At 42.8% G+C, this 19,825-nt stretch overlaps 1 protein-coding gene across 1 annotated transcript in view; it reads right to left on the bottom strand.

Annotated features, from left to right (window-relative positions):
* The window catches only part of LOC138492335 (sodium-dependent serotonin transporter-like), an 821,649-nt gene that overhangs the window by 536,049 nt on the left and 265,775 nt on the right, over window positions 1-19,825 (bottom strand). The window contains exons 3-4 of the mRNA XM_069619389.1: window positions 9,982-10,201; window positions 1,404-1,542 (exon numbers count right to left, since the gene is read on the bottom strand). Coding sequence (XP_069475490.1) covers window positions 1,404-1,542; window positions 9,982-10,201 — 359 coding nt within the window. The remainder of the gene's footprint in view (window positions 1-1,403; window positions 1,543-9,981; window positions 10,202-19,825) is intronic.

Below are 19,825 nucleotides of genomic sequence, written 5' to 3'. Positions count from 1 at the left end.
TTTAAAGTACCTCTTTGTTTCACTAGAGCATTAAGAACGGGCTCACAATCTGCACTCACTGCTAGCAATAATTGGCTAGTGATAATTCACTCTCGGTGAGTAAGACATCGCGTGCTGTGTATACGTGTACAATTGTGGTGGTGAGTCACTTTTTTTTATAGATGACTAGTAGCTTGTAACTTGGAATGTTGACTCCCTGAAATGTAATTGTTCTAGATGGCTAAATAGAGAGCCGCCAGTAGGTGATTGAAAGTGGCCGTTTTGTATAGCATGTCCTTGAAGATGTGAGAATGCTAGGTGATTAGAAATGGCAGGGATGTATAGAAAGCTGTGTGAAACAATGATTGCGGGCAGGTGACCCTGTCATAGATTATTTCACTTTGTGTCTTTAAGTTTGTATACTAGATGAGTTTCTTTAGGCCGACACTGTACTTGCAGTCTCCCATATGGGTTGGGGGGAAACATCTCGAATCCTTCACTATTTTACATTTATACTTGAAGTCTTTTTAATATGATGTGTGCACTTTTGAAGTCGTCTTTTCAGAACAGGGTATTGTTTTGGCCCTGCATTTTTCACTTTTTACACGCCTATTGCTTACCTGCCATTACTTCACCACTAGTCCTGCCTCTTAACCCCAACAATTACTCAGGAAACTCCCCCAACCACACTGCACGTGAGTTCCCTGAGTGTATTGCTTTTGTTTCTAGTATCGCACTATAAGTGCGGCGTGCCCCATGTTACTGGCAATAAGTCGATGCTTAGTCGCCTTTGTTATTACCTCAGTGTTCAGTAAGGACTGGATCATGGAACCGAGACGCAGAGTTAAAGCTCTGTTTGCTTATATGAATGAATTCCTCAGTTCATCAAGTTCTGATCTGTGCGCCTCATCACATGATATCCTGCTGTACCTTGTCCATTCCTTGCGACCCTCCCTGGAGTTACTAGCGCATCATTTGCTCACCATTCTAGGACTCACACTTCTAGGACTGCTGGGGTCTTTTAACACGAGGTGGGCCTTTATTGCGGTGGGGCTGCAGGGTGGCTGCCTTCAGCATATGGCCGTTTTCAATGGTGTGAAAAGAGTGGTACGAGGAAGAGTAAGACTTTAAAAAGTGAATATTACCAATAAGCAATTTATATTTCTGTGTATAGTGGTATTTCTTAAGACTGAAGGGTTACACGCATGGAATAATCAGACCATTCAATATATAAATAAAGCAATGCTAACCCGCTAAAGCTCACATTAGTCTTGGGTGAAAAGCAGTAGATATTCTTCCTTGTGTGGACTGAGACGGAAGTGATCATTGAAGGCATTGTTACATTTCTCTAGTGCAATCAGGTGCACCATTCACATGGCACCCTAGGCCGTTTTGCTAATGATAAAACACATTTCATGATGTACCTTTCCAGAAGTCTTCACTCCCTTCCACAGGCTGAAGTAAACAATAGTGAAAATGAGGAAAAGACACAGCAGGAGCTGCCAGCGGACCCCACCCACGTCATGCAATCCATCTGAATTTTGGAGTCCAAGCACTTTTCTCCTGAAAAACATAATATTGTTAAAAACATCAGATTAACAAGGCCATGTATGATAGCAACATCGTAAATGACTACTGTGATTGTGTGTGTTTTTTCATGTCACAGATGGCCCAGAAGCAGTGTTGCTGACAGTCCAAGGATTTTCCTACAAATGACATAAATGGTATGGACGACTTGCTGTAGCAACAATGGCACACATATTATTTCAGTTGATCGCAGGCAGAGGCTAATCAAGAAGTTTAGGAAAAATGGCGACAGGGCCATCACTATCTCGTCTCCCTTTGGATGGATTCTACTTGAAAAGACCTCATTGTAAAGGTCTCAAGAGAAAAAGACTGATTTCCAATGCCCGATTTTCTTTTGATCGTAGAAATAGCACTGTAAAGGTATTTTTTTTCTTAAGACCTTTAAAATGTGTTTTAAAAAAAATTGTCCCTCCCTGCCCACCGCTATACCCCACCCCCACACTCTCCCATGGGATTTCAGCCTCAAACCCCTCCCCCGATCCCTCATGCCCCACCTCCCACCACTCATCCAAACCAAAACAAATAGATACACAAAACACACACCAACAGACACGCACCCACACACTTACCTCGCCTTCCGATTCCAGGTCTCGCAGAACCTGCTAGGCCTTGCGCACACTCGTGTGTGCAGGGACGTGACAGTTTGATTTAGAAAGACTGCTCCATGTGCTGAAGGAGCGGTCTTTCTAAATCGATCTTTTAGTGAAACGATCTTTATAAAAAGATCTTTTCACTTAGGACCTTTGGATGTGTCCACCCTAGCTCAGGCTTCCGTAACACCTGGTTAGTACTGGTGATTGGTTACGCCTACAGGATAATTGCTCTCCCTGAATGCAGGCTGACTAATTACATCACGGACATCCTAGCTGCCCCTACCTTAGCTCTGCTTAATGTTCTACAGGAGATGGGGACTTGTGCCCTGCAATTACTCGTTTGGAATCGCCTGAGACCAATCGCGCTCAACCTCACCTCACCTTTTTGCCCCATTTCCTTCTTACCGACTCCACCACACCAAGCTGCTGTCCCTCCGATGTTTCACTGTGCCTTCCCTCTGACTCCACCCTTTTATGTTACCGCTCCTTCTCCTCCCCCTCTCCTATTACCACTCCTTCTCCCACTCCTACCCCTCCTTTCCTACAATTCCTTCTCCTCTCCTCACTACTGCTACTTCTCTCCTCCCAGTTATCACTCTCATCCCACTACTTCCAGTCCCATCCAACTACTACACCACTCTTCCCCCTTATAGCACTCCCCTCCTACTACTACAACTCTCCTCCCACTCATACCAATCTCCTCCCACTACTTTCCTTCCACTACTACTCCCCTCCTCCCGTCTACTATCATTAATTTCACAGTCAATACTTACACTAACTTCTCACCTACCACGAAAATACACATGCTCACACTCACACTGCAGCCCTCTTGCATTCGCCAAACCAGATCCTCACCTTCTTCAATAACGTTCACACTCCGCTGATTCCACCTTCCTTCTGTTATCCTCTTGGTCCGCCTCTTTCCCAGCTTCTGACCTTAACTGGATAACCCACACTTCCTGATTCTTGGGTCCAGCTTAAATTACCCTCCCCTATACCTAGTTGTTCAGCTTCCCCTGTCCAAAATGAATCAATGGGCGTCATTACAAGTTCGAGGTAGCCATGCCGGGTACCGGGTTCCCTGAATGGGGAAATACCGGGCCATTCCGACATTGGAGGGACCGGTATTTCCGCATTCAAGGAACCCGGACCCAGTACATCCCCATTCCCAAGGGGAATGGGGATGATGCTAACAATGGGCCCGTTAATGACAAGCCCGTTGTTAGCATCCTGGTCTGCTCGCGGGACCCGCTAAGGACGCCTGGTAAAACCAGGCATCCTTTGCGGGTTCCGCGAGCAGACCTCGTAATGAGGCGGTAGGGGGTTAACGGCGCCGGCAGCTCTACCGGCGCCGTTAACCCCCTACCGTCTTCCTCGTAATGAGGCCCAATGTGTCTTCCCCGTAGATGTTGTTTTCATGTGAGCCTTAAATGTGGGGCTAGACCCCGCCCTATTTTCCCACTTAGATGTCACACGCAATGTTGACATCAGGTTTCGCATCCTTGGCCTGTGTTGTCGCTGTTCTCTGGGTGATGGTAGGTATGCAGACATTTTTCTAGTGGTTTAGTGGTTCCCCTTCTCAGCACAGTTCCATGCCCGCGACAGACACCACAGCTGCACTCCCCCATGCGTGCCGTGCCGATTTTGTAGTTTTTTTTCTCACAATTTTACATGTTCCATTTATTATAACTTTTTCTCTAGATTCAAATCTTTTCTTCTAAAATGAATACGCAATGTATTTTTGTTGTTGTTGTAGCTATTGTGAAAGCCTTTGTGGTGAAAGCATTTTAACAAATCAATTGCATGTAAATATACACTTATTTACTTAATCCAATTGTGTATGATGTGGTTGTTTTATATGAATTTACTTCTCAAACAGTTTCGATATAACAGGCTGCTGCAAGCTTTGGCTCTCCTTGTGTTTTGGACAACAACTCCCATCAGTCTTTATCAGCATAGTCAATGGTGAGGGATACTCAGAGTTCTAATCCACAGCAACTGCTATATACTATGCATTGCCGGGCCAAAGCAGTGTTTGACTTATTTGCCGACACCCATCAATCCGGATGAAAGCCAGCGGTAGACCAGGCGGCAGGAAAATTGAGAGATTTTGCAAAATTCAGATGTTTCTGCAAAGCTTGTAGGCCTGCAGAACACTCGCAAGTCAGAATGTGATTGGATCTTCCCTATAATTTATAGAATTCCTTTAGTCTGTCAGCTCACTGATTCTTCTACCACCCCACTGGCATTTCAGGGGAACTGCTCCCTAAAGGTAAGTCTTCCTACAATGATGGTTTAGTGAGGTGGACAACACCCCCGAGATAACAAAACAGAATCCACCATCTCATTTGACAAATGCAACAGTTTCTGGAGGCAATGGCTCCACATTATTCTCTTAAAGAATGCTGTCATGCTACAATCATTTGTTTGTGCTGATCTCTAGCCAATGTATTTGATTAGCTACACAACACCTGTTTCATTTCACTTCTGTCATACATTGCCACACAGAGATGTTATGTGATGCTTCCGAGGCGATGGTCTCTATGGAGACAGTGGTGCTGGGGAGCCAAGCACATTTCTGCAGTGTTTTGCCCCTTTCAACATGGCGCCCACCATGTCCACCACACGTTGCATTGCGTGCTGATAGCTCCGCCCACCTCAAGATGGCACCGAATGCACGGAGACGCTGGAACGGACCTCAGAGCTTCTTGTTGCAGTGAGAACACTGCAGCTCGCGATGCGACCCTTTGCACACAGACGCTGCTTGTTTTCTGTCATGTACCTTCTTCCGTGCTACTGTCCTTCCTGCCTTCTTGAATTCTTACTTTATCTCTGCCTTCCTGCTGAATCCTGTTATTCCGGATCGGTGACTGTGCCAATTCTACTCCAGCCTCAGTCAAGCCTCAGCAATTGGACTTCTTATCTCCAAGGTTTTTATTCCCCACACAGGTTTTCCTTGGCAATTTCTGGGAAGTGAACAGTTCAACTGTGTTACAACTCAAGGGTTCACTGTGACTTCCAGTAACAATAGGCTACAATTCTCCAAGACCAGACACCTGTCTAAAGAGGTACGTCCAATCGCCCACATGTTATGAACTTTCTTCAGCATTTTGTATATCAATTACGAAGACTTACTTATGGTGAGTGAAATGAACCAACCTCCAGGCAAAGAAATAGTCTGGTAATTTTCATTGCAGAGGTGTAAAAACAATATTAGTATCCGGCGAGGGACAATCAGAATTGAACAAACGTTCTGATTGGCCCTCGCCGGGGCTTTACCCGACCGGTAATCCCTTGGCCGGGATTCCTATCATTTGTTCTCGGCAGAGGGCGTGATAGTCCCTCAGCCAATGAGGAGGCTCAAAACAGGGCAATCCCCGCTCTGAGCCTCCACACGGCCAGAGGCTGCCACCATCCCCGCTGGGGATTCAGGTAAGTATTTTCTTTCCTCCGCCCCCCCTACCCTGCAAACTATGCCCTCCCAACCTCACTTACCTTCTTTTTTCTCCTTTTTCGGAGTGAACGCGCTGGGAACACTTCTGTCCCCAGCACGTCCACTCCCGATGGCTGCCATGGAAATGGAAAACGGACTCTGTTTTCCCTTTCCCGGCAGCCATTAAAAAAAAAAAAATGTAATTGTCTTTTTTTTCTGTTCTGAAACGCTGCAGCATTTCGGAACAGAAAACATGCTATTAATACCCCGGTCTTGCGGGTCGGGGCACTAATAGAAATAATCCCCTCACCGTACCTATAACTATGGGTACCAGGGCATTACCTGAATCAGTAATGCCCCAGCGGATTAGGGCTTATTGCTTAAATATGTAACGGGGCGTTACTCTGTAAACTTTACAAAAAAGATACCATCAGCTACAAACCAGCATGCCAACAAGCACATCCAGACAGCAATATGTCATTGCCTCTCTTACTTTAAGTTGAAATACGGAAAGCTTTTTTATGGGATTCATGAGTTCAATACCCGATTTATTTCAGCAACCCACGCCAAGTCATTGTTTTTGTGGCATAATCACTGATTTCCCCCTGGTCATAATCTCTGCATTCTACCCTTGCACGCATAAAACGAAAATCCTTAGTCATGTTTCTAGGCAGGAAAATATGACGGGCAAACAAGTCCTTTTTTCCAAAAGTTACCCCTAGCCACGAGGGCTTTGAATTATACCTCTTTATGGTTATTTGTGGACCTAGCAGACCAATTGTCCATTTTATGTTTGCCAAAATAATTTAAATATTCTCTTTTGGTGTGGTCCTGACTCTCAGGTTGTTATTCTGTACACTGCTACCTAAGTTACAGGATGGTGTAACAAAACAGATACTTGACATACTGCTTTATTGCTCTGTATGTGTGACGCCTTCCACCGTCTTTTTTCCCTTAACATGTTCTGCTTGAATTCCTTGTGAAACAGAACCCATTGTAATAGTTGTATCATATCCAGTAGGGCCTTAAGTACTAACTATACCAAGGGCATACAATCAGGAATTGTGTAGTCTCTCTACTATTTTAATTGCTCTGGCTCTGTTTATCCAATGGCCATCTTATGTTGTTATTGCCTCAAATGCACATCCTAATAGTCAATAGGTTGGAAGACTGGCTTAATGAAACTCTGACACCACATTGGGCCCAGGTAGGGTTTACAAAGAGTATTTTCTCTATAGGGCATTGCTTCCTTCTGTATAACCTTATCAGCAACTCTGTGGCTCTAAAAGGGCGGGGCTTATATTTGGCATTCTTATATCATGCGCCTGCTTTTGACTGGGTCAAGTGTCTGTGGTTCTCGGGGGACCTTTCTGGAAAGGTTGTTAAACCTATCTTTAATTGGAACTTTTGGAGATATCTTGTCACCTAATACATCAGTAGTGATATATGAGATGGGGAGAAGATATCCTGTGATTTTTGTTTGAGCAGGGCGACAGGTAAGGATGTATTTTAAACCCAACTCTGTTCAATCTCTACATGGATGAACGTCCTCTCGGGCTGCAGACGATGGCAGGGGTGTCCGGTCAAAGGATCGAAAACTAAAGGATCTAATACAATAGCTGAGAGTCAAAAGGACCGGAAAAAAGGTTGAATACCTTTTATTAAAATATATATATTTTTTTGGTTTCCGTTTAGGAAAGAAAAGTGGTTTTTATACCAAAAACAGGGTTTCGGGTGGGGCCCCAAAAAAAAATCGACCTTTTTTTCGGTCCTTTTGACTCCAAACTATTGCATTTCGATCCTTTGGATTCGATCCTTTCACCTATAACCGATGGCAGGGATGTCCTGCATGCTATATATAGAGGGAATACCAATACTGCTTTTTGCAGATGATTTAGTTATTTTGGTAAGAACTAAACATGATTTAATTAAATTCCTCCCAAACTGGGAATGCTGCTGCACGGTTAAGTGCCTGAGAGTAAATTCCACCAAGTCTAAACTCATGACTTTGGGTTGGGGAGCAAACTTCACGATGAAGTCCGAGTTGGGAATGTCTGAGTTTGAAGTGATGTTGGATTACGATGACCTAAGTGTTATATTCTCCTCCAAGGGAGGTTGGTGGAGGCAAATTTAAGAAAGTTAGATTAGAGATCTTTAAAACAGATTGCAGGAGAAATGCCAACATTTCGACTTGTGTTTGTATTTGCGTTTATATAGTACAAACCTAGCTAATAAGCAGTGGATTGCTTTGCAAGTCATTTTGGAGTTAACAGAGGTCATGGAAGTGGAGGTTTCAAGTTACAATAGCGTGGTAAATCCATATTACAGGGATGGTCTACTAGGTCCTAAATGGCCCCTACCTATTGTGTGAAGAACAGGGTCTTGATTTCCTTCATAAACTGTAAGGGTAGTCCTGAATGGGAATGGGCTGGTGTTCCAGTAGGTTGGGGCATGGAAGAGAAGGGATGTTTACTAGTTTTCTTTGGATTCTAGTTTAGTCTTGAGCTTCTCAATGGTTTGGCTGTTAGATGGGCATGTCCCATCTGAGCCCTTGAGTGTCGGGGGTAGATAGGCTGAGGTGCAAATGGGCGGGATGACTGTAAAGTATGTACTTGAGGATTTTAAGGCAAAGAAAACATCACCTGCCTGAATAGTGCAGAGATGTGTTACTTCTGTAAAAGAAATGGACTGGCAAAAGCTGAAACGTTCTTTGTGAGATTGCCATTGGGGGTTGCTTTGGGATCCGCCAAAATCAATACTGAAGACATTCATTGTGATGGTGCCAATCACTGAGCATGTGTCTATCAAACGGCAGCTTTTCTGGTTTTGCATCTAGTCAAATCTATGTCAACCCTTGTACGAAGGGTTCCGATTGACTGTTTAAACATAGGGTTGTTTACATATGGGAAGAGGGGTTTATTTGCACTAAGAATGGGGGAAAGTTGGTCCAGCCTGTAGACCATTGTGGGAGAGGACTCTGAAAAGAGTCGCATTTAGAAAGTTATGGAGGGTAGTCACATGCTTCAGGTATCCCTGAGCCCTATGGCTATGCAATATCTTCAGTACAACAAAGAAAGGGGCTGTGAAACATATTTCAATTTTCTCTTAAAACTACTGATTCACGTTTCAGCCAGTTCCCATTGGTTAGTATCAATGGGGCATCATAAAGAATTAATGAAGACAAACAGACCTGCCTCAGAGCCTTGTGGGAAACAATTTCTGCTCTTCCTATTCTACAGTATAGAAGCATGTACGCACCTGACATGCTTGCTGTTTGACCTCAGAGCCAGGACAATCAGAGTAGCCATGTGGCATATGGCGGCTTTCTGTGACCACAGGACAACCCTAAGGTTAGCATTGCTTCTGTCATTAGCTTGGACACAAGGAGAACTTCGTGCCTGGGCTATTGAACAAGCAGCTACAGTGTCCACACCAAAAAGAGATTGAGAGTCAAAGGATAAGGACATTTCAGCCTGCCCTGTTCGGCCCGATCTTACTTTGATCCTTCTTATGTACTCCATGGGTTGGGTTGTTTAGGGGTCCTATTTTGTGTACACTATTTTGTGTAACTTTCTGATGCTTTTCCAGCTACATAATTAACTCGTAGCCCTGGCGTACTGTACCGTGCTTATATTTTCGAAAACGGTATTGTTTATTTGTGTTTTACTGTCCACATTGATTTCTAATTATACAATGAAGCATGATTTCATTGATTGACATACTAACTCATCACTTCACACACAATACATTTCCACTCACATCAATAATTGTAGGTACTGAGCAGTCTGAAAGTGGTTGTAGGCCTCTGATTATGCTTACAGGTTACAAACGATGCAGAATGTGTTAACATCAAGCTCCCACCACAGTCATCTCCCCGTGGGTTCCTGCTTCATTCCCTTCTGGATAATTGCAAAAATGATCTCTTTGGGAATAGTGGGCTGTGTCACCCCTTTGCTTGATTTTTGGCACCCGACATGTTGTCTTCACAGGAATTCTATGCATACTTTATATTACTGGTCCCTTGGTAAATTCCAGTGTACCTTGTCCCCGTTTATGGATACATTTTTCTTGTACGAATTAAAAGTCCACAAAAGAGGAAATATTACACCCGTTTTTTGTGGTTGCATTCATGTGCATAAAAAAATGACAGGCTACTCACAAGAGAATCTACATTTTGAGAATGAAGGTGCAGAATAGAGAATGAAGGTGCAGATTGTTCCACTGGGAAATTATGAGAGGCAAAGCAGGTAATGCCAGTGAATTTCAACAAGCACTTAACAGCTTGCCACCGACTACTAGCACTTTTGTACAATGAATGCTCACTCTCCCGTTGTCCACACCTCTTGCCCTGGTTGTAAACCATGACATAATCCACTTACATGCACTTACGTATAAAACTCTTCAGCAGGCGACCTTGAGAAGTTCGTCCAAGTCACGTTGCTTTTTTCAAAGTAGTTTGTGCAGTTGGGGGTGTTCCAGGGATTGTCACAGTTCGTCCATGGCAGCGTACTTGTGAAGGACGAGTAGAAGTAAAACAGAGCCCAGGCGATGATAGTGTTGTAGTAGAAAGACACATACAATGCGATGATACAAATAGCAAATCCAATCCCTAGGGATACAAATTATATTCATTAGAGTGATTATAATTACCAGATGAATTCTGCTCCTTATTTACTTTCAAAATGTTCAATACATATTTTTGTATTTTCCTCGCATCACGTTATGCATATATTCGTCTTTCCTAAAATGGATTTATGAGTTAGAGAGAATGACATCAGGAATGACATTAGCGTTAGGTGACATAAAAGGCTTGCTAGCAGCCATTCTAGAGGAGAGCGCTGACGACATTTGGAAAAGAGCAGGATATGCAGGTGTGACTGCACAAAACATGACACATAATGGAGCGCCATTTAATAATTGTAAAACAGATGTATGGCGGGTACTCAGAGTACAATATCCCGATACATCAGATTTGGGTCCAATTATGATTAGGGAAATGGGGAGGATGAAGACTCTGTCGCTTTTATTGAAGATAGTCAAGAGCGATGGCGTCTTGTGACGGGTGTAACCGTGGGATAAAACAATAGCACTATTTTACCACATGTTGTGTCAGGGACTGCCTGAGCCAGTACATCAGCAAATGAAGATACTGGTGAGAAAGGAAGCAAAGCCATGGTCAGAATACAACTGGCAAACCTGCATCGTTGTCGATTGTTGCAAGAGACGAATACGAAGAAAGCTGAGAGCAGAAAGCAGGAAGAGGCAAACTTAGTTCAGAAAAAATGTCAAATCTAGCCATAGAGGGATCAGTATTGACGAGTAATGAAGATATGTTGACACAGGAGGTGCAACCAGTGCAGCAAAACAATGTAGCGTATCCCATAGATCAAGGGGAGTAGAAACTTGGCCAAGAGGGAATGGGCCTAGAAGAGGAGGACAAGGTTGATTTCAAAACCCTCAGGGAAGGGGAGGATTTAATGGCGGACAACTGCAACAATGTTGGAATTGTGGAAGAATAGGACACATGGCCAGAACATGTAGAAACAGAGGAGGCATGCAACCCAATTGGCAAGCTCCAATAAGGGAGATGGGCTATGCTCCCCAATATAATATTGAACCACAGGAGTATTATGGCCAAGATCACACGCAGGTTCAGACATAAGCGCCGTGGCCACAGCAGCAGCAAGCACCAGTATAAATGCAAGTGCCGAAAGGACAACCACACTAAGTGCCTATGCAAACACAACAGGTACAAACTCAGCAAGCACAGACACAGCAGACTATGGTACCACAATGGAATATGACTACAGAAGCCCAGAAAGCACCCACACCCAAATTAGAGAGTGTGACTGTGATAGGAGGAAATCCTTTCACAGGTATGGTATGCATTTATATCCACAATAGGACAGGCTACAGAGCGACCTGATTTCTTCAGTACTATCAGTAACACCAGGCACCCAAGACAAACCAAGGGTCAAGATGATGATAGTAGGCAAGGCATTTTGATTCCTTGTAGACAATGGAGCAACTTGTTCCTGTGTCTGTGAGGGAAAATATCCAATATCAGGCATTGCCATGAATATGTAGGGATTTTCTGGGCTATGGGTTTAGTTAGTTTTGCAGATAAATAGCCAATCTATATAGGAGAACATGACATGACGATGACATTATGTTCTAAGCAGACGCCAGTTACTATATTAGGGCGTGACTCGATGACGAAGCTTAACGTGACAATATCTTTTACTGATGAAGAAATAGTGTGTTCTACTCCAGCAATACATTATATGAATGTGAAAGAGTTTATATTAGCTTACAGATGCCAGAAGGCATTACGAGAAGTTCCTTTATATCCAGAAGTATTCTTTTATGGAGTGACTCTTTTATTATCATGGTCACCCCGTGTTGATAAGTACATTATTAAGAATACCAAATGAGTTGTTTTTTTTAGATCAGAGATTCCTATGGATGACGAAGAAGTGCAGATTATCCCCTTGGAGTTAGAAGCAGCAGTGGTCAGAGAGGAAAGGGAGGTTCTTCATGGCACAGATGATGAGGGAAGAGGATGGGGAACAGTGATAGCCCTCAGTGAAGGATATAGGTTGACAGACTTGACAGACAAAGAGCTTTTTAGGGATGTTTATTCAAATAATGGATGTATGTTTTATAGATATAGTCTCGGGAGGATAGCTCAGCGGCAACATGCTTGCCTTGGAAGCAAGACAACACGGAGCAACACAGGTTCGATCTCCGGGTCCGCGTTTAGAAGCGTCTGAGTATAAAGCGCGTTATAAATAACTAATCATATCATAGCATAAGTCTTAAGTATTGGAGTAAATAAGAGAATATAGAGATACAACAGAGAATGGTGCTGGTAAACAAGAAACCGTAATATTGTCAGGAAGACGAGGAGAAAGTACCAAGTATTTTATAAGCACACGCCCATATGGTGAGGGCCTATTATAAGGGATAGGGGCAGTTAAAATCAAGCTTAAACCAGGAACACTTTTGCCATGAGCAAAACAATACCCTATGTCCAGAGAGGCATATGAAGGCATATTTGAGACTATTTCCACTTTAATGAAACAAGGAATATTGGTGCCATCCGACTCTCTGTGTAACACCTCTGTGTACTCTGTGAAAAAATGAAAGGGGGGTTGTGGAAAGTCATCCAAGACCTGTGCCCTCAAAACAATATAGTCGAAGCATAGTTCCCTTTAGTTCCAAATCCTGTGACAATATTGTGCAATATCCCAATTAAGGCCAAATATATCACTGTTATAGATTTAAAAAACACCTTCTTTTCAATTCCCCTTCATGAAGAGTCACAATATTTGACTTCCTTTTCATATGTAAATATATGTCTGAAACATACTTGTGTTCCCCAGGTGTACTGCGATTCCCCTTCTATCTTTAACAGAGTACTCCAGATGGATCTGGGTAATGTCCAATTCAAAAGTGCAATAATTCAGTATGTGGATGACATTTTGGTGTGCAGTGAGTCAGTAGAAAGATGCAGAGAAGAATCAGTTCAGCTTGTTGAGGGGGTCTCAAACCCCCCCAGCACACCTCAAAGATGACAGATGCCACCCAACTGAAGCAGCCCCGCAGACCATACCCGGATGACATTGCAAAAGTAATCATGAAGAGGCGACATAGCTGAACACACCCGCAGAGACATTAGCCAGGTGCAAAACAACACACATGAACTGCTTGCTGACAGCGAAAAAGCCACTACCATGAACAGCCATGAAAGCAAAATGGAAACAAAAGCTGCATTGAAATGAATTGGGAATTCTTACAACACAGGGCTGAGGCTTGAAACACTGATTTTCCTGAGAAATGCAAAATGATTTGGCAGAGTGTTCAGCCCTGCCAAGGACCCTGGGAGAGAGTTCGAGGCAGCAAAAAAGTTACAGCACCTACAAGGACAGAAGACCGAAATCCCTCATAAATGCACGCAGAGAAAATCACTTTTATGGTTCCTGGACATGGGCATGGAGCTGGGGAACAATGCCCATTCATCTGAGGCAGACGGATAATGTTGTTCCCATCCAACTGAAGACAGAAGATGGAGACAAATGTCCTTGCTCCGGGCTTTGAGGTTGGAAGTGGCAGCATTAATGGGAGACAGGCAGTTCTCTGGGATCACCTTCCCCACCCATCATTCTTTGCTCACATGCTGGTAAATTTCCTAAACTGACAAGGCTTCCACTGACCTCCTGCAGGTGGTGCCAGGCAGAGCTACCAGATCTGGCCAGACCAATCATATTATTTGTCCTCTATAGATTGTAAGTATGCCTATACTGTTCACAGTTCACTCAATCCAAATATCGCTAAGAGCCCAGGAATGTAACTTTTGGTTGTGATGTCAGACCTGTTTGAAACCCGAATGCCTGCCTGTTATGAGCTGAGAGTTCATTTGGAGCTGTAGAAACCATTTGCATATCCCTGTGTGGATTAATAAAGTAGCAATTTATCACATTTCTGATCTCCTCTGTTTTTTGGGCACAAGGGGATTTCCCTCCAGCCAAACTTCAAGAGGTAGCAGATAGATTCATGTTTGTGCCTTCTGTGACAAATGCTGTCTCTCCCATGCATTCCTGCCTGCTCCGGAGATCAGAAGGTGGGGGTGGCAGGGTGGGGGAGTGACAGTGAGTCCAAAAGCTGCAGCAGACTTGCAGAACTGGAGGAAACTGGGGAAACAGCTTTGTCAGAAGATTATGGAGTATAAGTAAGTTATATAGCAGAAAGGGGAGGGTATAGAAAGGGTCTGCTTGATGTTTGTGTTAAGGTTTTGGTTTCATATGGAAATTTGTTACATTTTTGTTTTGGCTAGGGAACATTTGGTCTTAGGTGATCAGTCTGGGCAGTGGGATTAGACAATTGACCTAAGAGTACAAATGGCAAAAGGTATGTAAATATTGTATTTGCTGTCAGATATGCTTCATGGATGAGGGTTACCTGTGAGTAGGGTTGACAGAAATGCTAGCTCATATCACAAAAGGTGAGTTCCTTGGTTTTTTCCTCATGGAGGTTGGCCTCTACAGGTGATGCAGTAGATAAAACAGGACCACACGTATTATTGGAGAATTATTGAAGTTCCCTGTTAGGTAAAACAGGAAGGTGGCCATGGATTGTTATTTATGTATTGTTAAGTTTATCAGCGTGTTAGGGAAGTGTTTAAGCAGACTTGTAATGAAGGGGAAGCTGTGGAATATCTTGTTTTGCCTTGCTGTAGGGTGCATGATGTCACCAATGAGGTTATTGAATAGGATATCAAGCACTTAGAAGGTGGCACATTCTATCTCATTGAAGTGGCGCTTGAGTTGGCTTGAGAAGCACATGACACAATTGTATATTGGCCCTTGGAGGTAGAGAACACAAAGAGGGTGGTGGATACCTAGGACGGCTGTTGTTATTCTGGGAGAAATGGGTTAACATTTATGCTATGTGATGAATGCATCGTGACGCATAGTTGAGCACGGATTTGGTGGGCAACACTTTGAGGTTTACAAGCTTTCAAAATGTGGTATTGTTTGAGTGAATTTCGCCCATTTTAGGGAAGCATGGCATTGGTATTTACATCATTTATGTTAGCATTTTTAGACACAAGAGCACACCATTAAGATGAGAAGTGGTTCCACAAGAAGCACACAAGCAGCAAATATGATTGGCAGAAGTGAAGGGCACATAGGCACGATACTAACAGCAGTTTTGTTCAAAGGAAGGGCACACACAGATAGGCTGAAATGGACAAACAGCTACAAGCGAGCTTCAGAGGTGCGATGGTGAGGGGGCAGAGTGACTTCACTCATACAAGATAAGGATGAGGGTGTGAAGTGGAGAAGAGAGACAGCTCTTAATGAAGGGGCAGGCGGACCTCTTAGATAGTGGGGTGTGCGTTTATACCAGGGGAATGGGTATTCAATATAGGTTTTGTATGTTTAGTAAAAACAAAACCAGAGAATGGGAGGATTTGGCATTAAAATTAATTATGCATTTCCCTCAAGCCAAACTCTGTTTTTTTAATTACACTTCAAGCTCATGACTATACACTAAGAGAAAGGGTATAAGGTGGACAAGGAAAAGTTACAATACTGTCAGGAAGAGGTCTTGTATGTGGGACAGTTGATCTCTCATGAAGATATGATATGATATTTTATTTATTTTTTATTTATTTCTAGGGGAGGGAGAAAAGTGTCACCCGAAAGAGCAGAAGCAATTATGAAGACTCTAGAACCCAAAACAGTGAGACTAATGCAGCAATTTGTAGGCCCATGTAATTATTGTCGGCTTGGTTTTTCAATTACAGTACATATATTCAACCATTTTTAAAAAAACTTAAAGAAGCACAGGTAGACAAGAATAAAATAACATGGACAGATGAGATGAAGAATTTTAAGAATTGAAAAAGACAATCCGTACAGCCCCTGTGTTAGAAATTCCTGATTATCATGAATAATTGTATCTGTTCTCTCATTCAAAAGTTATGACAACAGTCCTCATTAGGCCAGGGACATTATCCACTAGCTTATTATAGTGGGATTTTAGACTCAGTTATGAAAGGACATTATCCTTGTGAGCAATCTTTAGCTGCTGCTGCATTCGTGATTGAAATAAACGTCAAGTAAAACAATGGGGTGTTCAGTACCATGGTTTGTGGGACACGCATTATTTGCTATTTTAGAGAAACCCAAAAGTACATTGACTACACAGAGAGCATCAGGATACGAGGTATTAATCTTGAATCCTGCGATAAAAATTTTCAGATGCAAAACAGTGAATCCAGCAACGTTCATAGCAGAACCAATAGGAGAGGATGAATATGTAGATGATTGCATAACATATACTGAATGTTATAATGATATTCCCCAAGATAGAGAAAATGCTATTTGGAGGGGGAAGTTGTCTTTATTGATGGTTCATCAAAAATTGATCAAACAACTGGCGAAAGGTACACAGGATCAGCGGTAGAAAAGCTAGACCTAGAGGGTGAATTTGAGGTAGTGACAAGTGCGAGATTGCCTTTGCATTACTTGCAGAATTAGTGGCACTTATCGCTCGGTTCAAAGATTTGAAGATGAGGAAGTGACGTTGTACTCTGACTCCGCCTATGTGACGTTGACTGTACACGCAGGTTTGTCATGTTAGAAAAGGAGGGGCCAGAAATATACAGCAGGGCACACTTTGCGAACAGTGAGAGGAGCAATTCCTAGACCCAAAGGCCCATTTCAGCTCCTACATATAGATTATCTGGATTTGCTGCAAACATGCAGCGATTACAGATATATGCTGGTTGTGGTATGTCCTTTTTCCAGGTGGTTTGAGGCAGGTCCATGCACGCATGCTGATGTCATGTGTGCTGCCAAATGGGGTGTGTGTGTGGTTTTGTGGTCTGACAATGGACCGTATTTTATAAATTAGTTGTTCCAACAAATAACAATTTTATTAGGTATCAGGCACAGGTTTTCCTCCACTTATCACCCACAGGCGAATGGCGTCTGTGAGAGATTAAACAGATTACTAAAAGAAAGAATTGCAAAAATTAAGATAACCTTAAAGAAGTGATGGCTACATTGCCTACACCTTGCCTTGTATGCTTTAAGGAATCAGGCTTGTTCAGATCACCATCTAACTCCTCATGAGTTGGTGACTGGACATTTTATGAGAACTCCCCTTACTCCTCCTGCTAGGGTAAGAACTGATGTCCAGAGTGTAGTGAAGACACTAGGTGACAAGATGCATGATTATCTAACAAAAATGATTGCAAGTGCTTCTTTCATGTCTTAACAGGTCAAAAATCGAAGGGAGGGGTCACAAAAAAGTGACAAAGACGATCAACCCATAATTCAGAAGTTTTATTGGAGCCACCTAGCCTATACCTAGGGGACCAGGTGCTGGTATACAAATGTGTACGCACCTGGAGCATAGCCCACTTTGAGGGACCACATGAGATGGAGGAAGTGAGCCTCACAGCTGTCAAATAGAAAGGTAGAAGAGTGTGGCTGCACTTGCATGACATTGAACTGTATAAAGAAGAACCTCTGACCCATCCTGCAGCTGCCCACAGTGAAGCAAGAGAAATAGTTCTACACATGCTGACTCGCTCGATGGTGAAAAGCAAGGATATGGAAAATGAAGAGCACTAAAACACTTTAAACTGAGGACCAAGGTTTTCCAAATTTGATAAGGAGTTAAGTTATGCTGGAGCTTTTTTAGATAGGTCCAAGGAGTCAATGATTAGAAGAGCCGGAGCACAAAGAAGAGGAGCACATTTCATTTTTTATATTACCCATTATAGCAATACACACATTCTTGTATGCTGTTTTTCCCTATATATTACAGTTTTATCCAGCTCTAATAAGGAGACACGTGAACATAGTGATGTTTTTGGCAATCCTAAGAACAATCATATTATTTTTAGAATAATTATAGCCATTATTTTACAGTTCTTGATATAAAAGAACAAACAAAATGAGGAGGTTTCAGAACATAGTTGCATTTCCATCTAGAAAACCGATGAGTTTTCATGGAATGCTCATTGCAGTATCATTTTGCATTGTGATTTATTTGTGTTTTCCTCGTTATTATTGTGGCATTTCAACATGTTATAAAAAGCGATACAGATATGGAGGGTGTCAATGAAACATCTATTATCGTTCCCACTAGAGGTACAGACAGTTTGTTTTTTAATATGACTATGCATCTATTTCGATTTAAAAGGGTTTCTGAAGAATATTATAAAGATATAAACACATATCCTGACAATTTGGCTCATTTAAAAAATAATCTATGGCATCAGCACATAAAAGAGGTGGGAGAGACAACATCAGATGAAAGCTGCTACGTCTGTTCCTTAATACGTATGCCGTGAATGCAGCAAGGACATTTATTGCAAAACAAATGCCTAAACATGACAGAAACTGTCAGTCATCTAACAGCATGTACAACCAGAGGGCAATTTGAAGGAAAATGGGGAACTTTACGATGGTGATCCAGAGGAATATTTCCATGTGAGGACACTTATGTAAAGACAAAGAGGATGGAAGTAGAACATCAAACAAGAAACTTATTGATCCAACACAAATTGGAGAATGTATTAAGACTGTCGAGATGAAGAGGATTTATTTATTTTATTTTATTGTTCATTTATAATGCACTTAATACCAGCGAGTGGTTTCTAACCGTGGGATCGGGATTCAAACCTGTGTTGAGCTGCTTTGCCTTGCTTCCAAGACAAACGCGTTTCCCCTGAGGATAAATTGCTCTGATATGACTGAAAGATCAGGAGAATCATGATGCTGGAAGAGACCTCAGATATTGTTGTTTGGACGTTTTGGCACCAGAACCGAGTGGGAATATGGAATATTATCTTGCCCTGCACACATATTGAAGAAGGAACCAATGGGTATAGTGCCAATAGTGAATGACAGATGCCTAGAATCATGAGCCAAGTAAACTCTAGGTTAGTAAAGTGGGTCAAAAATGAATCAGGACCAGTATTTATAACACCACTATTAGCACCATGGCTGCCTCCATACTGGGCTCCAATACCGGGTTCCTGCAATGAGCAATTACCGGGTCATTCCGACATTGGAGGACCCAGTAATTCCTCCTTGCAGGAACCATTCCCCATTCCCATTTGAGCCCCCATAGTTCTCAATGGGAATGGGAAGGGAGGTAATAACGGGCACATTACAGATGGCCCGTTATTACCTTCCTCTTCCCCTCGCGGGACCCGGAAAGGACGTCTGGTTTTACCAGATGTCTGTTCCGAGTCCCACAAAGGGAACCTTGTAATCAGCGCTCCCGTAATGAAGCGTGCCAGTCCCATACTGGCACCCTTCATTACAGGGCCGCAAGGGTCGTAATGAGGCCCAATGTGTTTCAAGACTGGAGGCTTGGTCCTGGCTGGAGAAAACAAAGGATGTGGGCCGACAATCGAAACCCCAGGAATGAATGGAGGAACTGTGATACTAATGGACTGATATTGGGCCTATGGATCCAGAGCGTACATGCAGTTGCCCATGAATTGGGGAGGAATATGTTCCATTGTAGTAATGTCAGGTTTCCTTCCCCTATTCAGGCTATTTTCCCTTATTCAAGTTTCTTTCCCATTATTTCTCTTTTATTATCCTTTTTAGATTAGCCTTGTGTGGGTGGGAAGTTTTCCCTTATTCAAGTTTCTTTCCCATTATTTCTCTTTTATTATCCTTTTTAGATTAGCCTTGTG

This window comes from Ambystoma mexicanum, chromosome 10 (assembly GCF_040938575.1).
Source record: "Ambystoma mexicanum isolate Mex_15411 chromosome 10, UKY_AmexF1_1, whole genome shotgun sequence".
Taxonomy (NCBI): domain Eukaryota; kingdom Metazoa; phylum Chordata; class Amphibia; order Caudata; family Ambystomatidae; genus Ambystoma; species Ambystoma mexicanum.
The sequence above is the reverse complement of the archived record's forward strand: the minus strand, read 5'-3'. Positions and strand labels throughout refer to the sequence as shown.